The sequence below is a fragment of the Pinus tabuliformis genome, chromosome 3_1 (assembly GCF_031772625.1).
Source record: "Pinus tabuliformis cultivar Carrire ecotype Pingquan chromosome 3_1, CPIR1, whole genome shotgun sequence".
Classification (NCBI taxonomy): Eukaryota; Viridiplantae; Streptophyta; class Pinopsida; order Pinales; family Pinaceae; genus Pinus; species Pinus tabuliformis.
This window is the reverse complement of record NC_142301.1, coordinates 185,257,217-185,275,697: the sequence shown is the minus strand read 5'-3', so window position 1 is coordinate 185,275,697 and position 18,481 is coordinate 185,257,217. Positions and strand designations below refer to the sequence as shown.

Here is an 18,481-nt window from a genome sequence, read left to right as displayed (position 1 = left end):
GAGCCAGGTTCTCCGATCCAGGTCTTTGACCGTCAAATTCGTCAACTTCATTGTTGTTGAAGCATTTTGCTATCAGTTTTGGAGTTTCTCCAGTCTACTGTTAGGCCTTTGGCCATTTGAAATATATATATAACCAATTTTAAATTTGCTTCTTCTTCTTTTTTAAATACGAAAATAATTGAAAATATAAAAATAAAAATAAAAACGAAACAAAAAAAAAAGATGAAGTAATTCAAATTTATCTAGCCGAACAACGCACATCCACCAATGTTGGACTAGCACACCATAGTCGCCACTACTCGAGCCACTGCAGCTCGAACCTGCAAGTCCATCCTGTCAATTCTCCAACACAACTGATCGACCAACCTCACTACACGCGACTCGTAACCCTCAACCAAGACCTGTTCCATGCACACTGCAGTGTCTACAGACTTGCGGCTATACTTCATTCCAAACAACCCGGTTAGGCAACCCTCAATCCTACTCCACAGTCACTTCACGACTCAACCATCCAACGCCATCCACTTTCGTCGTCTTAGCAGTTGCTCGCCATAGCTCACAACAATCCCTGTTGTCACTCTGCTCATCCACACCTGAACAACTCGTCCCGTAAGCCCTACTTTCCACGCTCCTCCCTGCTCCACTGTAAGCGCTTTGACCACCCTTCGTTTTTGTTGATACCAACGTGTTGCCTGGTTATTTTCGTCAGATCATCGAACTATATGCCCTGCCACCCATCGAGCCCCAAACCTACCAGCCTATTCCCAAAACTTGTCCGAATATTCCCATTCGTTGTCTTGTTTTCCAGCCTTGATCGCATATTATCCACTGGTGCCTGATTCGTATGGACACGACTATTTGGTGGTTATTCTGTACAAAAAGTTTTATGGTTTTGTTTAAAACAGAATTTATGATAAACTATATTGAAAAGGATTACATAACGTTTTAAGAAAAAATTCTAAAATAAGGTAAGTATTATATTAAAGTGTGAAGGAAGCAAGTAATTAAAGTAATTATAAGTGGAAAAGTATTTATAAGAAAAAATATAGAGGTAAAGTGAATTATTAAAGTAATTATAAAAGGTCATTTAAGATTTTTATTAAAAGGAGTATATATATATATATATATATGCTTTTGCTTAAATAATTTATGATAAACTATATTGAAAAGGATTACAAAACGTTTTAAGAAAAAAATCTAAAATAAGGTAAGTACTATATTAAAGTGTGAAGGAAGCAAGTAATTAAGGTAATTATAAGGGGAAAAGTATTTATAAGAAGAATAGAGGTAAAGTGAATTATTAAAGTAATTATAAAAGGTCATTTAAGATTTTTATTAAGAGTATATATATATATATATATAAGTCTAAAAGGCTATAAAAAGTATATCAATTAAAAGAAAATTAAAAATAAAAAAAGGGATTACTTTTAAAAACCCCAAGTTCATCTTAACAAAGCAAAAATGGAATCAATCGCTGACGAGAAAGAAATTGAGTGTAATTCAGAAATGAAAGAGGGAAGATTTCCTAAAACTTTTAGTATATGTGTCGATGCATTATTTAAAATCAAAGGATCACTTGCGGGAAATGATGTTATCATCTCTATTGATCCTACTCAAAATAATAACTATGTTAGTACTAAATGTGCTAACCAATTAGTGATTCCTGAATCAAATATAGTTGAAACAAATTTTGTTGACACAGGTGACAAACAATATGACATAAGCAATCTATAACTAAGTATTGGAGACTATACTTTTGTCTCGCAATTCGTCGTTAAAACCTTATTTTGCAACAATAGTGATATAGTTTTGGGTTCGCCCTGGATCGAATCACTAGGATCTTTTATCCTAAATATGAAAAAGAATTTTTTGACATTTTCATACAAAAAGAAAAAGACAACATTACAAGATGTTACAGTGAAGCCAGATTCTGTAATACTAGAAGACATACTCGATATCTCAAAAGTAATTTTTCAAGAAGGTAAAAAAGTATTACAAAATATGCAAAAAGAAGTTGACAAGATCGTTGCTGAAAAAAATGAAGTTTCTCAGCTTAAATACCATGGTGAAAAACTACTGACGCCTATGTTGCCAGGAAACGTGGGTGCGGGGACGGCATTTTTGGAAACAAGGTGCGTGGGTTCGTCGGGTAATATAATAATATTAAATTTTAATAATTATATTTTATAAATTATAAATTTATAATTAATAATATATATGAAATTTGAATTTGTATATTTTTTCAACTTTAAACAAGAAAACTTCAAAACTTTAATGATAATCATTTAAACATGTTTAGTCTCTCCCATATAAAAACACAATTTTTCATAGGAGATTCTTCTCAACCTGATAATGGTCTAGACTTCTCTTGATGTCTAATCATCCACCTGCCCCATGCATGGTGTGCTCTGTGGTAAAGCAATCCCAAAAAGTTAAAACAGTGGCAGCCTTACCCTTCCACAAAACACGCTTATTCATTTAGGCATATTTTCCTAGTTTTAATCTTAACATGATGTTATCAGAATGCTGTGAGAAATTGGCAGATTTTGATACTTAATTTAGCGATTTTCCAAAATAGCCCTTCGCCATTTAACACCATCCGCTGATTACAGCTTATGGTTGGTCTCAATCCTACTTTCTATTTGACCGAAAATTTCTGAACCTATATGTGTGCATTTGCAGTTTATAACTTGATGGTTATTAACTTATTTGGCTCGGGAATGAATGTTTCATAAATTCATTCCAAATTGATTTACAAGAATCTGCAGGCTCAAATTACAGAGTAAGAGGTCTCTTTTCCAGTTCTGGTTTCGATGCCATATAATATTAAAGGCATTGAAGATCCACAAATACAGGAGATTCATAATTTACATTGAGACTCTAACAAACCTTGGGCATAAGTTTTGAAATTGTTTTTATAAATTTATAGCATAAGACTAATGGAGAGACTGATCATAAGAGTCTCCTGCGGTAGGAAGGGACTCATGAATGTGCAAACAGCTACCCTTTTTTTTCCAACTATGGTCATCACCTTATTAAATATTTCCACAAAGCTACAGCCAATATGATATGATATTCTGCTTGTGGGATTGTACACCCATAATGTTCCTTTTATAATATTGAGATATCATAATCATATATGATTTCAAAATATTGTGTCGCTCATAAGTTTTGAAAAACTTATCACTGTTGATAAATTTTTACAATGATTCATTACCCTTGAGCAGCACGTCATGCCCACAGAGCAACGCTAAGGCATGTGAACAAAAGACAGTCTTTGGAAACTGTAATCTTTGGAAATGATGGCAGAAAATTTCCTTGAGAAACATTCAAAAGACCTTACAACCATCTCTGAAGGACAATCCAGACCAATGACCATCAATGACTCCAAAAATGATATCATTCGTTTATGGCATATATTCTATATTCTATGGCATATCATTTTTTAAATTTCAATAAAAATTATTATTTGAAAATTAAATTTTTAATATAGTTTTTTTATGAAGAACCCAAAGAACCCGAAGAACCCAACACGAAGAACCCGAAGAACCCAACCCGAAGAACCCGAAGAACCCAAGCACACGAAGAACCCGAAGAACCCAAGAACCCAAGCACCCGAAGAACCCAAGCACAGGAAGAACCCGAAGAACCCGAAGAACCCAAGAACCCAAGCACCCGAAGAACCCAAGAACCCAAGCACCCGAAGAACCCAAGAACCCAAGAACCCGTTAAAGGAAAAGAAGCCAAAATTTTTTTTGAAGAACCCGGTTCTTCTAGGTTCGTCTGGGAAGAACCCGCACCCGAATCCGATACTTGGGTGCGGGAACCCGAGACAGGTTCGAGAACCCCACCCCCGGGTGCGGGTACCCGTGCAACACAGACTGACACAAATTAAGAAGCTTAAAAAGGACAAGAAGTCATTGGAAAACAAGGTACAACAGCTTATTGAGAAGGAAGCATTGACTGTAGAAGTCCAAGTTCAAGAGAAAGGAATAATACTTATATCATAACTCAAGAAGAAGGCAAATCAGTTGAAGAAAAGACGCAATTAGATGTCGCAGTTCAAATGATAAACATCCCAAGTCAAGGTTTTGTAACCAACTCAACAACGTCGTCACCTGAAGAAAATCAAGACACCGCCACACGCATGATAGGGGAAAAACAAACCAAAAGAACTTTTTATCTACATCTAAATCACAGTAACGGACATCTCAATCAAGCTACGAATCTGTATCACTCTGAACATAAACAACAAACTTATGCTCCAAAGACTACTAATGTCAGTACAATTGAGTGTTGTGATAACAATTCTCAGGAAGTATCCAATAACCACAAGATTTCACAGAAGATTAATTTAGGATGGTCAAATCCATTCTCAGTGCGACAATTTTGTTTATCACTTAGAGGATTATATCGTCTTGTTTCGACGAAGATGATAGTCCTGAGACAAAAAGACATTCGAAACAAAAAAAGAGATCAAGTCTTTCATCAGTAAGCTTTAAGGCAATGTTTTTAAAACCAAAACCTGTGACCAGACCGGTCCACCTAATGAACCGGTTTACCGACCAGAACTCGTCTAACCGGGACTAGTTTGGTCTAAACGAACCGGTTTTGGAAAAATACATTAAATAATTAATTTTTAATGAAACAAAACTATTTTTAAGATTTAAAACCATGATTCCAATCCAATAGAGACAAAATATGCAAAGTTTGCTCATTTTATACCATGTAAAGGTGAATATATCAAAATGGCACTGAGTGCAATACATATCAACGACAAAATAGCAAAATACATAAGCAATGAGGCTCTAAATGGCCTATAAAGTCCAAAAACAATGCTGCAAGCTATGAGGCCATTGGCCTACTACAAGTCTACAGTGTACACATGATCAATCATCAAGTTCATCACCACTACTAGCCATGGGATCATCATCAAGAGCTACATAGACATCATTTGGTTCAGAGTCTAAGGATGCCTCAGCCTGATATGCAACGTCAGTATCAATGCCACCAATAACAATAGAATTGGACCTAATGGAAGCACGAGTTTGTCGACCTGCACGACTAGTGCCTTCCATTGGTTCTTTGCCTTTCCTTGATGCTGCTACTGATCTTGGTTCTGGTGCCGCCACATAATCTGCTTCATCCCCCACTAAAGCCATGTCGATATCAAAATCAGCCTCAGACACAAGATCTTCAATCTCCTCCACCCATTCTGATGTTGGATCAATATCGTCCAACACAATGGGATCTAGATCAGGTGTTTTGTTCATCATTTGGTTCCTCCTCAGTCGAAAGTTATATTGCACGAAAGCAAGATCATTTAACCGTTTTTGTTCCAAACGGTTTCTCTTCTTCATGTGTATGCACTCAAAAATAGACCAATTGCGCTCACAACCTGAAGCACTACAAGTTTCACTGAGGACTCTAATTGCAAACCTTTGCAATTGAGGACACTGGCCACCAAATGACTCCCACCAATGTGTTGCAAAGAAAAAGACATTAATTAGTAACTTGGTTTATAATTTGAATTGTAAAGAACGTAAACAATTTTAACTTGAAAAGAAAAACAAATTGGAATTGCTTCCTTGATTGGTCCACATCTCTTGCCATCTTTCCAAAGTTTTTGCCAAAGGTACCACCTGCCATAGTGAAAACAGTAAGTTGTCTATGTATTTCCAACTGGTCTGCATGGGTAGGGACCATGCGCTCCAAGCAATCAATCAATCCAGCTTTGACCTCCCCATCATGCAGATCTCCTAGCCGATTTTTATAATGATACTTTGGGTTCAAAAAATACCCAACTGCATGTATAGGACAATGGAGTTAATTGTTCCATCTATTATCAATGATCTCCAATATACGGCCATATTTAGCTAAATTGTCCTTGTAAGTTGCCCGTATCTACTCCTTTGCCTGATCCATAGCCTCATAAATGTATCCCATGGCAAATTTTTCCCCATCCACCATCCTTAGCACCTTAACAAGGGACTCGGTAATTTTCACAAGCTCTACAGACCTTTCCAAAAATAATTGTCTAACACTTTCTTTTTGGTGTCTTTTCCATCTTGTCTACGAGCCCACCGAGATTCAGACCATTCTTCAGAAGAAAACATTTTCTACAAGTTTTTATGTTGACCATTAAGACATTGCAATGTGAGGAAGTGAGTTGCAAATCTCGTAATTGCAGGCCTAGCAAGCTCTTTGCCCCCAGTGTTTTTCCTCATTAGGCTCAATACCCATGAGTGGTTGTAAATTTATTTTGTAATGCACTTGGCATGCTCTACAGTGTTTTTTACCCACTCCACTTTGCCTATGTCCTCAAGCATGAGGTCTATGCAATGTGCGGCACATAGAGTCCAAAATATGGTCTTATATTTGGACTCAAGCATCTTTCCAACAAGAATATAGTTTGAGGCATTATCGGTGATGACCTGCACAACATGCTGCTCCCCAACGTCCTGAATAATGTCATCCAAAAGCTCAAATAGAAGGGTTGCATCCTTCACCTTATCAGATGCATTAACTGATCTCAAAAAGATGGTTCCTTGAGGGCAAGAAACAAGGAAATTAATGATAGTGTGGTTCTTTCCATTGGTCCATCCATCTGAATCATACCACCATTAAATGGGATATCTGAATCATACCACCATCTAGCAATGTATTGATGAGAAGTTTCTTTGCATTGTTTTTTCCAATGTTGATCCAAAGTGGGTTGACGACTTGGCTGGGAAGAAGTGGGATTAGAAGAGGCAATGTTGGCAGAAGATGAGAAAAAACTTTGGATGTTTGTTCTCTTTGTTCCTTTTGATGGTTGGCCACAAGAAGGATGAAGATAGTGAAAGGGGTCATTGGTGGAAGGGATAGAAGTTGAGTCTTGAATCTCATAATCATCATACCCACTCTCTTTCATGGCTTCTAATAATTCCCTCTTCCTTGCAATGTCATCTTAGATGGCCTTCTCCCTAGCCTTATCCTCATAAAACTTTTCAAGCTTGGAAACGTATTCTGCCCTAATAGGACCTAACACTGCATTTGGTGCATCACATGGCTTTACTTGGCCTCTTACCCCAGCCAAGTGTTGTTTCAATCTAAGAATCCCTCCACCTCCAATAGATTTATGGCATAATTTGCATATCATTTTTCCATCAATTACATCACAATGAGCCCATGCACTGTCCTTTCCTTTTGGAGCCATGTTTGCTTGAAACAATTACAATTTGCAAAGAAATCTGCCATTTAAAAAAAAAAAAAAAAATTGCGGCTAAGCAACATGGAAATCCAAAGTTAAATTTAGGAAAACAAATGCACATGCAAGCTACAAAATTGATAGCATAGAACTAGAGATTTGATAGCATAGATGATAGAAGTGAGAAGTTTATAAATTTATAACACATAATAATAAAAAAAATCATGGACAGCAGTCAAATGAGGAATTTTCAAGTGAAAATCCTTACCTGGAAATGCAAACTAGCTTCCTTAGCCTCCTCTTGAAGATGCCAACTCCACTGACAGCTACAAACTATCTCCAAAATAGCTCCAACTCCAACTGCAAGATGACTACTCCAGCAAAAACTCAACACTCTCCAAGCTCCCAAACAAACTCACAAACATTCATAAACACTCCAAATTAGATGTGTGAGACAAATGAGAGGGAGAGGGGCCTCTTAAAGGCTTGGAGAGGATGTTTTTGGAGGGAAGGCACCCTTAGTTTCCCTCCAAAACCCCAAACCTCATTGAGAAAGTCGTTGTGTGGGGCCACAGTGAGCATGGCCGGTAATCGGCCGGTTAGGACCGGTGAGGGCCCATTTTTCACCATCTAGCCTCCTAAACCGGGTTTTTGCTCCGGTTCCAACCAGTGGGCTTGCTAACCGATAACCGGTTAGCTAGGCCGGTTTTTAAAACTATGCTTTGAGGACAAAGCTTTTTGAGGAGGAAGGCAATGTTATGAATAAAATATATATAAAAATAGTAAAAATAATATAAATAATAATAGACATAAACAATGATTAATTAACTAATAATTAGTAGGGAAGAGGCATGTCTCTACAGACATGACCGTTCATGAAAGGGTACTTACCTGGCTATATATATAGGACCCTCGCTATCAATTGTAGCTTTAAAGGTGGACCACAGGTGAAAGTCTTGTCTACCTCAAAAGCATGCAAAGCTTCTCAACAAACCTACTAGAGCTATACATAGAGGGAAAATCGTGAACAAACAAATCAAACATGATTTCCCATGATGATCACCTAGGTTGCAAAAGGAGGATCACAAAACTTGAGGCTCCTTCGTGGCTCTAATACCATTGTTAGAAGACACAAAAAATGATAAGAGATAGAAAAGCATGTGATACTTTATTCATTTGTATGATACACATAAATACAATGTTTATGACCATTGTTTTCATCTTCCAAGAGGTCTATTGGACTCACGATGGTTGTTCAAGTTCACTTGCAGCTTTTTGCCTTCTTCTCAAGTGAATAATCCAAATTTATATAATCCCTAAAGATTATGTTTCCAACATGCTGCAATAAAATTTAAAAAAAAAAATAGACCTTTTATTGTTTTCTCCACCTCTTTGTTCATTGTATGTGTATCTATACACCAAACTTTGCTACAATTTATACCCCTCCAACAAAATGTAAGATCACAAAATTAAATGTATAATCAAGTCTTCTTTGTTCACATATCGTTGATATATATATATATAAAACAACAATGGTCTTCTTTGTTCATATGTCGTTGACATATATATAGTCTTCTTTGCTCATATATTGTTGACATATTGCAGACCCACAAGATTTATTAAACTCACCCATTTATGTTGAACAATGAAAGCAGACCAATGCACTGTAGCAGCAATGTTAACAGCAGTTTAAATATTTCTAATATTTTGTTGGTTGTTTCTCATGGACAAGAAACCTATGACAATCAGCCGTCTAATCCAGAAATGGGAGACATATGTCTATACTGCAAAATCATATGTGTGTGAGAGACATGTATACGCTGCAACAAAATTAAAAAAATTATACCTTTTATTGTTTTCTCCACCTTATACATTGTATGTGTTACACCAAAATTCTACAATTTATACCTCTCCAACAAAATGTAAGATCACAAAATTAAAAGGCTTATTCAATATGAACTGACCACAAAAGCAATCGCGATCAGGAATAAATCAGCGAGGGTCCGGAAAAAGAAAAAATCGTAACAAATGGGATAAACGGTAAAAATCGGCAAAATTAAAAAAAAAAAAACAAAAATTACGATTTAATCGGCCAATTTAATCGTTTCAGGGAAAAGCTCGCAATTTATTCAAAAAAACACGATTTTCACAACACTGCACAAAAGTAACCTGGTCAACTTTTACATCAAAGACCACGATATTTACCAAAGGCAGAAGATAATCATGAATTTAGGTGGAAAAATATGAAGTATAGCCATGTTCCAACCATATTTTCCAAAGCAGAACACATCTACACATGGAGAGTAACAATCACTTTACCTAAGGAGATGCAATACACATTCCAAAGACAACTTTCTTTTGCATAACATGCAAGATATAACATACTGAATTCTGTACTCTTGACAGGCTTGTTTCTTTTTTCACTCTTCCAATTTTGGCTATCAAGTTGGATTGATTAAAAAGTTAAAATTCAACTCCATATGCTCTTCCAACAGTGACATCCACCAAATGAATTTATACTTGTCCCTAATGTAAGTGCCTCTAATTTTATTTTGTTCAACATGAATTAACCAAGGATATTGCCTATCTGACTTTTATATAGTCAAAGAGAATACTTTACTATAAGCATTAAGCAATTACAGAAGTGTTTGACAAGCATGAAATGGAAAAGGAATAGATGGAAGACAAGCAGACGAAGATCTTGAGAGAACACAAGAATTGAAGAATCATCAGCCAACATATGCAACAAAGAGATGAAAGCAGATAGAAAGACTAATAAAACATAGACTGCTTGATCCATTTTCTGCTTAAAATGTGGACTGTTTATCTACCTCTGTGATCCTCTATAATTGCCGAACTTAAAAAGAAAGGGGTGTGTATAAATTGTAATGGTACATAGCAGCCATCCATAGAGTGAAAAGAAGCAACTACCACTAAGCTTGCCCCAGATCAGTGTACCACTACATACCAGTTCTAGACTCTGGCTTTTGTCCCTCTCGCCCCTTTGGAACCTCCTTCTTGCCTTTTGGATAAAAATTTTCATATTCTGCAACACAAGATACCATTAAAGTAAATACAATGGAAAATAAAAACACCATAATAAAGGGTGAAGAACCTATTCTGAATGTTTTAAGAAGATATATATTACAGGGAAAAAAACAATACTTTTCCCTGAAGGCTTGCTTGAGAATAATCTGCGAAGGACCATATTTTGTAATGGATGTTTAGGCAAAATTGCATTGCTCATTGTGCCCTTGCAAGAACCAATGCCAAGGGAAATATTTCTCGAGTAGCTCGAGCTATTTGTAGCCAAAGCACCATTACGGCAGCCCAGATCCAACAAGCCCACTTCCTGTAAGAAAGTTCTCAACAAGCTAAGCTTTGAAACATCACCATAAGAGCTAGACTTTCTTGTGGCTTGACTGGCCAGCTTGGTGTTTCGCCCTAGTGGTGACATATTAAATGTGTGAAATGCGTATGCCTGCACAAAGTCGTCAGATTCCAAAAAGTCAAGTAACTAAAAATTGCCATGAAACTAAAGGAATCAAAAACCTCAAATAGGTTCAATAATTGAGACTTTTCGAAAGCTATCAGTCACCAATACTAATCATAATAAGGGAAAATTAACAACTAAAATCAAAAGCTTTACTCCCATGAAGTAAATGCCATTACAAAGCACTTGAGTAATTAATTCAGATAGCAGTAAATACCAGATGCACAATGATTGACGGAATCAATGTATTGAATAAAAGCAACCAACCTAAGTATTTTGCTCATTAGTAACTAAAGTGCAATATGCCATATACTTCCAAACTTCTAAAAACGAACCCTAAATGACATTAAAATGGAGAAATCCTTGTGATAAAATATCTTGATGTTGTCAAGTAAAAAGATTCTTCCAATTTATTTTCAAGGTCTTGCAATCACAATAGCAAATCTCCTTTTGTTGATTTAATCTATCCTTCTCCAGATAAGTAACAATAGAGAAATACAGTGCAATGAAATCTGACCAGCAATAGCAACTCTTCCTTCCAATTATTCTTTCAAAGTGACACATACTTGAATAACACACACTAGTTGACTGCCAGCACAATGATATAAGCACCAGAATCACCCAGCAGGCTTCTATGTTTTAAGTTGAAAATCATTATTTCATGTAGATTACAGCTGCATTAAATCGGTCATTAATTTATCTTTAAACTTGAAAGTAAATCAAACACGGAAATGGGAAAAAGAAGCATTATCACAACCTAATTTTTATTATGACCTGGTTACTTCCAAAAGCAGATGCGCTGTCAAGGAACTTAAGTTTGGAAATGAATTCAAAGCACAAAAGATTTAACCAAAAGAAAAATGTTATCACCAGGGCAGCTGAAATGTTACTCTTGCTTGATGAAATTAAGGTTGTAATTCCACATTTGGCCATGCCTAATATTATTTGTAATTTTATACAGTGTTGATAACATCTCTGATTTTTTGGCGGTGCCGAAAAAATGTGCTTTTTCATCCAGCCAATTTTTCAGCCTGAAAAAACCACAACTTTTCCCGTAAAATAAAAATTGTATGGTTTAATAAAAATTGCAATTTTTTCCAGTTTTTTGCACGGTTTACTAAAAAGTTACAGGCTTGAGTCATAATGCTTTATTTTTTGTCATTTCACTCAACAAGTTGGAGCTATGAGGCAAAATTTGGAATGTAGCTGAGTGTTGTTGCGCAGTGTTAGAAGGGATTCCACATGTTGGGCAAGTGGATTTGTCTAGGCCCAACTAATACTATGTCATTAATGTTAATGTTAAATTTTTAAAGTAAACCAAATGACTCTCATTCTGCAAAGTAAGGATTTATGGACTAATGAACAACACATATATATTAACAACATATATCAATATATTTCAATGGACCTCAATGGATTTCATGTGGAGAAAGTAGAATTTTAGATCCCACTAGAAAACCAACAGACAACAGTTTTCAGGGTTTCAGGATTTGGGGGATTGCAACATTTCCATTCAATTTTGTCATGTATCACAGGATGGAATTAGCATTTAGTCAAGAGCATCAAGCCCTCTATATACCTGGATGTTGGTGGCAGTGATTGTTGAACTCCTCTGTCATGACCCTAGTAAAAATGTACCCATCACTCAAACAAAATCTTGATTTGACATGTTAAGCGTTTTCTATCTTATTTTAATGGTCAGAGGATAATATTGATGGTGAGGATTCAAGATTCAGTATCAACTTTGATGTATCATTTTTATTTGGCATCCACTACATCATATATATTTGTGCTTTCTCCATATTTATGTGCCAATGTGTTTATCTAAGGTTGTTGTTGCTTTATATGTTTAAAATTTTGAAAAAATGAATATATTTTATACTTTTTAATGTTTGGCCAATGTCGATGTTTTCAACACTGATTTTATGTAATGCTTCTAGGTTTTGCTAAAGCCAGCCTATTAACTCAATATAGGCCCTATTGACCACTGGAGTAGCACTTGATGATTATATGAAAGACTCCATTCCCAACGATGATCCAAAGGACACTTGTACAATTAGATATCATTAACCAACAGAGTTTTTTAAACTCTACTTTTATTTTCTCATCATCTTTCTTGTACCTAGATTCCACGCCCTGCGGGGAATTGTAATAAGTGATACAAGTAATGATGAGTTTTGAGTCAGTAACAGGCCTAGGATGTTGGACTCGATCAACAAACGAGTAAGCCTTTGAGTGTTTTTTTTATCTGGTTAATTATCATTTCTCTTTCAGAGGCGGATAATTTTCTGGGTTTTTTCACTCATGTTTTACCCCAAACTCGGGGTGACAGTTTGAAAGTTGAGCCCCTAACACATCTTAGTGTCTAAAGTCGAAGTCGATGTATATTACCATACTAGATCACACAAAAAAATTCATGGAATTTGGTTAGGTCTAAGTAGTCATTTTTTAAATTTTTAGATTTTCCGCAATGCGGAAATTGCTAATAAAATTGTATTTGTAATGTAATAAGTGATGTCTAGAGAGGTTGTATGGGGTATGAGTAATGAAATTTGCACCTCTCACCCTCAACTTTCTACTATGACACACTGAGGGGTTAAAAATGTGTTTTGAACCCTCAAAACCCACTTTTCCTAAGTTTAGCAGGAAATCTGACAATTAAGTAAGCCATAAATTAAATAAATTGAGAAAAATAAATATCCACACATGCTAAATGTTGTGAAAATGAGGTGGAAAATTATGGGGGAGTTAAAGTGAAATCCAAAGGTGATGTGGACTCCTAAAGTCAAGGAAAAGACATGTGCTCAAATAAAATTGAATTTTTGGCATTAAAGGTGATTTGATAATCACCCTATGAGTGATCTCAGTTAAGAATTATTAAATGGACGTATTACAGACTCGTGTTGGTATGTGTCTAGGTTATTCAAGCAACGGAACGATCAGATTTCAAATACATAGACACTTGAAAATGGAAGACGACAGAGGAACACAGTAAGCAAATATAAGAACACAAGAAATTAATAAGGAGTTCACCCTATCCTCCAGGGCTACATCTCCGATCCAGCTTTCAGTGGTGGCCTTCTTTTATTGTGTCTTAAAGCAGAGAATTACAAAGAAGGAGCTCAATATGAGTCTCCTGTCACAGGATAGCTTGGCAGGGTGGTTCTTGGATTTCCCAAGCCACTAGAGTACACAGACTCTTGGCCTTACCAACTTTTTGACCTCTCGGGTCTACAATGGAAGGAGCCCAATGTGGTGCTCAGTCCTGACAGATCCCCTTTAGGGATGGCTCGAATTTCTCAAGCCCTCTGGTGCTCGATGCTGCCTTTGGTCAGCTCGGCCCTCTATCTTCTGGTTGCTTTTTGCTCTCTTTGTCTGCTCTTTCGTGTGTGTGTGTGTTGCTTCTGCTAGTTTGTGCATGGCTTTAAAGCCACTCGAGCTTATGGCGGTTCGATTCCTCTTCCAACTCCATCGGATCACCTGCTACAGCTTCGCTTGGAGTTCCATGTCTCGGCATCATCATCAGACTCACAGGGAGTGGCCACTTGTCCTCCTGTGAACTGCGCCAGCTTGCTTTAGTGGTTTCGTTCTTCAGTTACGTCGTGGAATGAGTCATCCGCCACCTTGGCGGTCAAAGCAGACCTCAAATTCTTTTAAATCGCAGCTTAATCCCTCGTTACATACGGTCTTACCGTCGGGCGCGATAACAACCGTTAGATCTGGATTCCCCAGCTCCAACGCCATCTGCTCATTTCGCGCGATTGACTTGCTCGATCGTTAGCGCGCGATGAGCGGCAATTTTCTCTCTCCTCTACTTGCCACGCGTCGAGCGCTGAGTGGAACCGCTCTGTTTTCACCAAATCTGCTTACCGCCCAAGGATGCCCCCCATGAGTCGATTTTTAGAGCACGGGTCCCGCCTTAGCCTTTAGCCTTTTTCCCCATGGTTTTCCCGGCTCCCATGCGACCGAGCGCTCAGGGCGCCTCCTTTTCGACGCTAATCGCACATCAAAAACTCCCTCTGTTTCCCGATCCGGGCTTCCCAGGGGCTAGTTTCGCCTCCTGCGCAGTCTCCATGGGCCTCGGTCAGCGCGCTTTGACCAAGGTCCTCGTCGTTCCACGTTGGCTGCCAACAGCCACTATTTTAGAGGTGTTTTTGATCGCTGCTCTCAATTCTTTGAAGTTTGTCCCGACCTAGTACAGCCATGGTTCTTTTGATTATTCTTTATGGATCCAATTCGAATCACGGCCTTCCCACTGAAAAGCTTTTGAACCACCAAAAGTTGGTTTTTCAAGCATTGACTAAGTGAGGGTACTGTTGTCTCACTTTTCCAATCTCAATCCAATTTGCACTACTCGGCTTTGAATCCTTGAGTCCAATTCTGAGGTACTCAACATTTCCTCTGCGCATTGTCCTCACCCACCTGTCCAAGACTGTGTCTTCATGCAATTCATTCAAATATTAAGGTAGCAGGTCATCAATAGCAGGCAATTGACTTTGCTCTTCAGGATCCTCAATCATTGAAGGTTCAAACAATCTCAAGCAATCTACATTTACGACTGAGTAGATGTGCATGTAAGCTGGTAGATCAAGGCGAAAAGCATTTTCATCGATCCTCTCAAGTATCTTGAAGGGTCCATACCTGATAGGCTTTAGCTTTTTACCTTCACCTTGCATCCTGTCCTTGCTGATATACAGCCAGACCTGGTCACCAACTTGGAAACTATGCTCCACCCGATGCTTGTCATGCCTTGCCTTGTATTTGGCTTGGCTCCTTTCCAGTTGTTCTTGTACTGCCTGGTGGATCTCCTGGATCTGTTCAATGAACCTAGTTGCCTTGTACACATCACTGTGTCCATCAACAGTGGTATCTTTACCAAAGACAAAATCCAAAGGAGACCTTGGTGTGAAACCAAAACAGGTTTCAAAAGGAGATCTCTGTGTAGAAGAATGTTTTGCTCTGTTGTAAGCATGTTGCACATAACACAAGTGTTCATCCCAAAGCTTAGGATGTTTGCTGCAATATCCTCTGAGTAGCTGGATCATTGTCCTATTAACTACTTCTGTCTAGCCATCGGTTTGTGGATGAAAAGTTGTGCTTTTCTTCAGTTGGGTGTCCATCAGCTCCCACAAACTTGACCAAAACTTCCCCACAAATCGGGTGTCTCGATCAGATACAATAGAAGTGGGTAACCCAAAATGAACCCATACATGTTCAAAGAATAGTTTTGCAGTTTGTTCAATTGTAATCTGTTTATTACAAGGTATCAAAATGCACATTTTGCTGAACCTATCCACAACCACATACAGATAATCATGACCTTTTCTAGACTTAGGTAGTCCCCCAACAAAATCCATGGAAACACTTTCCCAAGGGTGAGAAGGAACTGGTAATGGAGTGTACAGGCCTAGTTTTCTATTGTTGGGCTTGCTTTTGGCACACATAGTACACCCTCTCACATATCTAGAAACTATCTCATTCATTTTTGGCCAATAACAAAATCTTTGCAGCTGTGCAACTGTTTTACTTACCCCAAAGTGACCTAATATCAGAGAAGTGTGTGCCTCTCTGATTATCTTTACTCTCTCTATTTGTGGAATGCAGAGTTTCCCACAATGATATAAGAGTCGGTCCTTCACATGATAATCCAATTCTTCTACCCTTTTGCCTTGACTCAAAGTTGCATATACATCTTTAAAGTCTATATCTTGAGCATATTGTTCAATGTAGCTTTCATGTAGTATAGAATTATGCTTCAGTATTGTAAATGCATTTATAATGGGTTTAGATAACATGTCTGCAACTTTGTTATGTATGCCCTTTTTATATCTGATGACTAAATGAAACTATTGTAGAAAACCCATACATCTGTAGTGCCTTGATTGCTGCAATTTAGTCTAGGAGTGTAGATATTGAAGTGGTTGATGATCAGTATGTATTACTGTCTCTTTGCCCATTAAGTAATGTTTCCACTTTTTCACACTCTGAACTAATGCATACAATTCTTTATCATATGTAGGATAGTTGACTACTCCAGGATTAAAAGTCTCAAAATGATAACATATGGGTTTACCGTGTTGTGTCAACACTGCTCCCATGGCATAGTCACTGGCATCTATTTGGATCTCAAATGGTCTTTGTAGATCAGGCAATGCTAGTACAGGTGTTGTACTGATTTTTTCTTTCAAGGTGTCGAAAGCTTTCTGATGTTTGCCTCCCCACTGAAACACCTTGTTCAATCCTGTCAAAGCATGTAAGGGAGCTGCAATTGAGGAAAAGTTAGAGATGAACTTCCTCCAATATTGTGTTGCTCCTAAGAAGCTTCTCACTTCTGTAGCAGACTTGGGTTTAGGCCAGTTTACAATGACTGCGTCTTTAGAGGGATCTATTTTCAATTCACCACCCCCTACTATATGACCCAAATAATTTAGAGATTTTTTGCCAAATTCACATTTGGAGAGTTTAACATAAAGTTTTTCTCTTTTCAAAACATCTAAAGTCTGTTTAACATGCTTTAAGTGTTCCTCCCACGTTTTACTAAAAATCAGAATGTCATCCAGATATACAATAACAAAATCATCAAGAAAAGGTCTGAGTACATCATTCATTAATCTCATGAAAGTAGCAGGGGCATTGGTTAAGCCAAAAGGCATAACAAGCTACTCATACAATCCCTGTTTTGTTTTCAAAGCAGTCTTCCATGCATCTTGCTCTGCAACTCTGACCTGATGGTATCCACTAAGCAAGTCCAGCTTGGTGAAATAAACAGCTTCATTCAATTGATCTAAAAGATCATCTATGCGAAGAAAGGGATAACGATTTTTTATTATTATCTTATTTAGTGCTCGGTAGTCAATGCACATTCTCCACGAGCCATCTTTCTTTCTCACCAAAACGATTGGTGACCCACATGGTGATGTGCTAGGCCTGATAAACCCCTTCTCGAGCAACTCGTACACCTGCTTCTTGATTTCAGCATTGTCTAAAGCAAACAACCTGTACATTCCAATGTTAGGCAATGGAACATATTGCTGCAAAATAATATCATGTACTATTTCCTTTTTGGGGGGAGACCTTTAGGTTCTTGAAACAAGACATCATACTCTGAAACAATCTTTTCTATATCAGCTTGCTGCTTAGCATTACAGCCCTCAAATGTATTGATTTTATCAGGTTATCTTTCTTTTACAACCATTAGTAAGAATTGTTTGCACAAATTTATCATTCTTTTCATCTGCCCTAAGTTTATGAGAGTATAATTATTCTTGAGCTTATGAGCTCTTACAAAGTATTCGATTTCATCTTTAACAAATAGATATTTGTTCTCAGCTCTATAGAAAATGGCTTTTCTATCATACAAGTAAAGACTCCCTAAAACAATTCCACATATATCCAAAGGAATTATGTCTAAATCAACTTCATCTACAAATGTTGATCCAAAAGAAAACTTGAGTTTACACTATCTAGTCACTTGCAGTTGTGCTTTATCATTCAACCATCCTAATGGGTATGGTTTCTTGTGAGGTGTAGTTGCTAATCCCAATTTCTTTACAATTGTTTCAGAAATCAAATTTACTTGTGAACCACTATCAAACAAAGTATCAATCTTTTGATGTTTGGAAACAACTCGAATATGGAAAAGCTCATGTCTTTTTCTCTCATGTTCTTCATCAATAATAGATTGAGCAGAATTACTAGTAGATGCTTTAGAACTCTTACCTTTTATACCTATGGCTGCAATGGTTGTTTCATCTCCCGAGTCTGACCCCAAATCTTTCTGAATAGCTACAGCAGTCTTC

At 37.4% G+C, this 18,481-nt stretch overlaps 1 protein-coding gene across 1 annotated transcript in view; it reads right to left on the bottom strand.

Moving 5' to 3' along the window:
• LOC149186417 (ATP-dependent zinc metalloprotease FTSH 8, mitochondrial-like) overlaps window positions 1–18,481 on the bottom strand; it is a 205,063-nt gene that overhangs the window by 149,599 nt on the left and 36,983 nt on the right. The window contains exons 2-3 of the mRNA XM_089411000.1: window positions 10,355–10,670; window positions 10,158–10,235 (exon numbers count right to left, since the gene is read on the bottom strand). Of these exons, the coding sequence (XP_089267126.1) occupies window positions 10,158–10,235; window positions 10,355–10,670 (394 nt within the window). The remainder of the gene's footprint in view (window positions 1–10,157; window positions 10,236–10,354; window positions 10,671–18,481) is intronic.